This window comes from Enhydra lutris, unplaced genomic scaffold, assembly GCF_002288905.1.
Source record: "Enhydra lutris kenyoni isolate GAN:26980312 unplaced genomic scaffold, ASM228890v2 scaffoldscaffold112, whole genome shotgun sequence".
Classification (NCBI taxonomy): Eukaryota; Metazoa; Chordata; class Mammalia; order Carnivora; family Mustelidae; genus Enhydra; species Enhydra lutris.
Window position 1 is genome coordinate 1118969 of NW_019154196.1, and position 6615 is coordinate 1125583.

Genomic DNA, 6615 nt, shown 5'->3' on the forward strand with positions numbered 1-6615 from the left:
GTTTGTCTAGATAACTCACTTATTTATTATTTATTTGTTTATTTTAATTTTTATTTGACAGAGTGAGTGAGTGAGAATGAAAGAGAACACAAGTAGGGGGAGAAGAAGCAGACTATCCACTGAGAAGGGAGCCTGATGTAGGACTCAATTGTTTTGGTAACTCTATCTCTCCTTCTATCTGAATGATATCCTTGCTGGATAGAATACTCTTGGATGCAGATTTTTCCCATTCTGCACTTTGAGTATATGATGCCACTCTCTTGTGGCTTGCTAAACTTCTGTTGAGAAATCTCCAGCTTCCCTTGTAAGTTAGGACTTCTTTTTTCTTGTTGCTTATAAGATTTTTTTCTTTAGCAGAATATTTTGCAAATTTAATTGCAATATGTCGTGGTGTTGGCCTGGTTTTTGTTAATCTTGATGGGAATTCTCTATGCCTCTTGGATCTGGATGTCTGTTTCCTTCCCCAGATTAAGGAAGTTTTCATCTCATTTCTTTACTTAAATTCTCTGCCCCTTTTCTCTCTTCTTCTTCTTCTGGGACTCCTATAATATGAGTATTACTATGTTTTAGGGAGTCACTGAATTCCTTAAGTCTATTCTCATGTTGCAGAATTCCTCTGTCACTCTTTTGTTCAGCTTCATTATTTTCCATTTTGTCTTCTGTATCATTAATTCATTCATCTGCTTTTTCCAGCTTGCTGTTCATTGCATGAAGCCTGTTTCCAAGAGAAAGTATTGTGATGGTGTTTTCATTAGTGCTGTTCCCATTTGAAAGAGGGATATGTGCTCAAGGAAACAGAAGGAGGAGGCATTTTCCATCAAATAACACACATTGAGAAAATTACTATCAGTCTTTACAATATGAATGGTATAAAAGGAAGATAATCATATTAGATAAACACCACAGTTTACCGTTGTTCACCTTATCATCGTTTTTCCCTAGAATATTAATCCTTTTATAAATTGAAGTCTACAGGACAATGGAGGAAAGCAACAACAGTTCTGAAAAGGGATTTCTTCTTCTGGGGTTTTCAGATGAGCCCCAACTAGAAAGGATCCTTTTTGTCATAATTTTGCTTTTCTACATCTTGAACATTCTGGGGAACACTGCCATCATTTTGGTATCTTGTTTAGCCCCCAAACTCCACACCCCAATGTACTTTTTCCTCAGCAATCTCTCTTGTGTGGACATTTGCTTTACCACCAGTGTTGCCCCACAGTTGCTGGTTACCATGAATAAGAAAGAAAAAAACATGAGCTATGGTGGATGTGTGGCCCAGCTCTATGTGGCCATGGGGTTGGGCTCCTCTGAGTGTATTCTCCTAGCAGTCATGGCTTATGACCGATATGCTGCTGTCTGCCGGCCTCTGCAGTACACAACTATAATGCATCCTCAGCTCTGTGCATCCCTGGCCAGTGTAGCATGGCTCAGTGGACTCATCACCTCCTTAATTCAATGCTCCCTTACTGTGCAACTGCCCCTTTGTGGTCATCGCAAACTGGACCACATTTTCTGTGAGGTTCCTGTGCTCATTAAGCTGGCCTGTGTGAACACAACTTTCAATGAAATAGAACTCTTTGTGGCTAGTGTAATTTTTCTAATTGTACCTGTGTCACTCATCTTAGTCTCCTATGGCTTTATAACAAAAGCCGTGCTGAGGATAAAATCAGCAAAAGGGCGCTGGAAGGCCCTTGGGACTTGTTCTTCCCACCTGATTGTGGTCATTATTTTCTATGGAACCATCATCTTTATGTACCTTCAACCAGCCAAAAGTAGCTCAAAAAACCAGGGAAAATTTGTCTCTCTTTTCTACACCATAGTCACCCCACTCTTAAACCCCATTATCTATACCTTGAGAAACAAAGATGTGAAAGGGGCCTTGAGAACATTGCTAATGAGAAATGTTCTTGTTTCAGAAAATATATGACTGTAGGTATAATATTAGTGGGCTATTCTTAGCTCACAGATTATTTGTTCTAAGTACTGTGTTGTTTTTAAACAATGCCATAAGGAATAGTAACAGACACAGAATTCTGTAAGAAGCTAACATACTCAAGTCACCATGGATTTTCATTCTTTCCAAACATCCTTTGAATGAATCCAAGATCTTATGTTCTATCTACTTTGCTCTTCTTCAACCATGTTATCAAATCAATTTTCATGCACAGCTTGTTTCACTTTGGAGTCCATGTGTATCTTGTAAACTTCTGCTTATTCCTAAAAGCTCAACTGAAATGTTACTGGCACTCCCTAGCTTTCTTGAATTATCATTCACCTCACCTTTAAAAAAATTATCATAATATATGTTCCCATGAAACATGAAATATACTTTATTTCTATATTTTCAAACACTGTGTGTACATACATACACACATAATATATATGTTGTATATCATGTATATATATGTATATTTCCAAGTTTATAACATATTATATGCATATATATGACATGATCTATAACATACATATTATGTATATGTGTGCATATATATATATAATATTTATATATGTACATATATATAAAGTAAACTCGGAAATTATATATAATATGTAACTGTTTCCCCATTAGTTTAAACTAGAGAATGGACAGATTTCACTATGTTGGCTTATTTGTATTATGAAAAACATAAACCTACTTCAGAATTGTGATACACTGATTACATTTGTAATGTAAATTATGACTTTATTATTAAAAAAGTGAAATGAGTAAGTTTTTATTAAGTTGATCAGTTCACATATTATTTATTCCCCTTCTCTTAAAGGATTTAGAAATTGAGTGAAAGTGAAAGAAAAGGGTGTCATTCTTTCTGTCTTTCTGTCCAAAGAGAGTGAAATTTGTTAACTTGCCAAATCAAGTACTTGAACAGAATTGTGCAGCTATAGGAAAATTGATTTAATCTACAGTCTTTTACTTTCTTTTTTTATTATGACACAGCAAGGCAAAAAGAACTATAAAAATATCAATGAAAATAAAAAGCATAATTCATACAGAATCTGTGTGGGCTTTCATATGATTTAAATTTACAATGACAAAAAGGAAAACAGGATCATTTAAAATTCTTCTTTGTATCAAAATGATGTTGTCAGTCTACAAGAGCTGAAGAGAAAATTTAGACCTGTCTCTACATCCAAAGACAAGTTTAAAGACAAAAACGCTGCATACATAAGAAAAAAAAATCAGAAAAACTTTCTAAATAAATTAGTTAAGACCTCTATAAAGATACCTTGTGAAATGTATACCCTTTAAACATCTTGATAGCAGCAGAAATAATGAATATTAAATTTATGAGAAAGAAAAAGCATAAAAGACTAGTTGAATTTGCCTTCTAGAATTTTCAAATATGAGTAACACACACACTAATGGGAGTAACCTAGTGGGAACAGAGTGGGACATGTTAAGGGACACAATCTTTCATTTATAATACTCAAGATGAGGAGAAGTTGTATAAATAACCTCTTGTTTATAGAGACATTACTTCTTTATATCCAGAAAAGCATGGCAAGAGAAAACACAACCCACATGTCAAAGTTGGCGGGAATGCAAGCTGGTGCAACCACTCTGGAAAACAGCATGGAGGTTCCTCAAAAAGTTGAAAATAGACTTACCCTATGACCCAGCAATTGCACTACTGGGTATTTACCCTAAAGACACAAATGTAGTGATCCGAAGGGGCACATGCACCCGAATGTTTATAGCAGCAATGTCCACAATAGCCAAACTATGGAAAGAACTTAGATGTCCATCAACAGATGAATGGATAAAGAAGATGAGGTGGGGGCGCCTGGGTGGCTCAGTGGTTAAGCCTCTGCCTTCAGCTCAGGTCATGATCTCAGGGTCCTGGGATCAAGTCCCACATTGGGCTCTCTGCTCTGCAGGGAGCCTGCTTCCTCCTCTCTCTCTCTCTCTCTCTGCTTGCCTTTCCACCCACTTGTGATCTCTCTCTGTCAAATAAAATCTTAAAAAAAAAAAAGATGTGGTGTGTGTGTGTGTGTGTGTGTGTATATGTGTATATATATATATATATATATATATATATATATATATAAAATGGAATATATATATAATGGAATATTTTACATATAATATATATATATATATATATATATATATATATATATATAAAATGGAATACTATGCAACCATCAAAAGAAATGAAATCTTGCCATTTGCAATGATGTGGATGGAACTAGAGGGTATTATGCTTAGCAAAATAAGTCAATCAGAGAAAGACAACTATCATATGATCTCCCTGATATGAGAAAATGGAGATGCAACATGAGGGGTTTAGGGGGTAGGAAAAGAATAAAAGAAACAAGATGGGATCTGGAGGGAGACATAACATAAGAGACTCTTACTATCACAAAACAAACTGAGGGTTGCCAGGGGGAAGGGGATAGGGAGAGGGTGGTGGGGTTATGGACATTGGGGAGGGTATGTGCTATGGTGAGTGCTGTGAAGTGTGTAAACCTGGCAATTCACAGACCAGTACCCCTGGGGCTAATAATACATTATATATTAATAAAAAAAAAATTCTACTTAGGAGACAAGATGGCAGAGAAGTAGGAGGAGGCCTTGTTTCAACCTGTACCCTAAAGTGAGCTGATTACCTACCAAAGAACTCTGATCACCCATGAAATCAGCTTGAGATTAGAATTATACACTTCTGGATCTCTACCAGGGCAGAAGATGGCAGTGGACAGGTAAAAAGGAGTGGGAACATTGGACTGATATCAGAATATAAACAAAACGGGGAGGGAGCCACCAGAAGTGACCCATTGGAAAGTAATACCCCAACACGAGAGTGCCCTGTGATTGGGGACCGGCATTAACTTGGAGTCTGGTCGAAAGTACTCAAAATGAGCAAAAGATCTTAAGGGGAAATTGGTGGAATTGGGCGGTTAGGGACAGGGACATAAGCCCACGGACCCAGGACAGCCACCACCAGCAAGGAGCCAGAGAGTGCAGCGAGAAGCCAGGTCTTGGTCCCTGAGCTGCCGGCCTGCCTGAGAGCCTCTGGGTGGCAGCGCCCATGAGGGTGAGGAAGTCTGGGGTGGATGCCAGCTGGCAGAATGACAGCTTTTTGCACTCTGCATGCATGCTGTGTGAGCAGGGTCTGAGTGTTGCCCCACAGCCTCCCCTGAGAGAGGTCCATGCAGGTGCCAGCTAGCTGGTCCTCTCTAGGACCCAGAGAGTCTAAGCACTCTCAGCCCTGGCCAGCATGAAAATCTCAGTACGCTTTCTCTGCTTGGGACCTCTCTGGTGGACTGGAGCTGCCCAGACAGCCAAGGCTAATATTTCTCATGGTTTTGTGTACAAGCGAGAGTTCCTGTGACCCCAGAGACCTTGACTGGGGGTGTGCTCTGCCAGCAGCAGAGGGGGAATTTATGTGCTCTGGAGCACCCAGAGGGGAACAGACTGAGGCTTCTCTCTGAGATAGAAGTCTGGGTGCAGTTTGCTTTCCTCTAAACCTCCTAAGAACTGAAAAAAGCCTCCAAGGGGAGAAAAAATAAACAAACAAAAAAACAAAAAACCATCCAGAGACCAAAATCCTTAAAAACCGGTTTCCTCGGAGCCCAGGACTCAACTCTAACAAGAATCCCTGAAAAACCACGTGGCAGGCCCCTCCCCCAGAAAGCCAGCCAAAAAAACAAAAGACAAGAGGAAAACCACCACTACTTCATAGATACAACTTTTGTTTTTAATTCATTCCCACTATTCTGGTTCTTTTCATTTTTTTAATAATTTTAACCTATTTACCATCACAATGAGATGCTTAGTATATGAAATTCCGTAATAACCTTTTAACCTGACCTTTCTTGATATGTATACCTCTGTTTTCCTTTTGCTTTTCTATTTTTTAATTTTTTTAATTTAATTTAATTATTTTTTAATATTCATATAGAGATAAGCTTCTAGGTGATGTCTTTTCCCAATCAATGCTACCCCTATTGGTAAACCAGTCTTAATCCCCCTTGATCTCAGGAAAGTTGAGTCCATTAACAATGATATCAAGATAAATCCAGGAAGAATCAAAATAACCTTGCTCACAAACACTGAGAAATTATAACCACCCTTCCATAATTTTCTTCTGTCAGTTTTTCTGTGTATATGTTTTTATTCTGGTAGTATATAAATCTTGTACTTTGGGTTCATTTTGATGGGGTTCTTTTATTTATTTATTTATTTTTATTTTCCCCCTTCTCAACTACTTTTGTCGGTCTTTTAGTTTCTCTGTTTTTGTTTGTATATTTCATAAAACTTACCTTTGGAGCCCATTTGGGCTGGGCCTTCTCTTTTGTTTTATCTTTCTTTTTTTTCCCCCGTCTCTCTCCCTTTTTATCTTTTTTCTTTCTTTTTGGTGGGGCCTCCTGATTGCTCAAAAGCATTCCAGGGTGCACTGTGCCTGCATCACAGTTGACACATTCAGTTACACATCCGTTCAGACATCTCTCACCAAAATGATTAGGAGGAAGAATGCCCAACAGAAGAAAAATTCAGAGACTGGGACCTCTCCATCAGAGCTGTTGGATATGGACATACACAGTATTTCAGAAATGGAATTCAGGCTAACAATTATCCAGGCAATAGCTAGATTGGAGAAAGCTGTTGGTGAC

General features: G+C 38.2%; 1 protein-coding gene across 1 annotated transcript; it reads left to right on the forward strand.

The window, feature by feature from the left end:
* Positions 1-979: 979 nt before the first annotated feature.
* Positions 980-1927, forward strand: LOC111139662 (olfactory receptor 2G6). The gene has a single exon (XM_022491989.1). The coding sequence runs from the start codon at positions 980-982 to the stop codon at positions 1925-1927; it is 948 nt and encodes a 315-aa protein (XP_022347697.1).
* The last annotated feature ends 4688 nt before the right edge of the window (positions 1928-6615 follow it).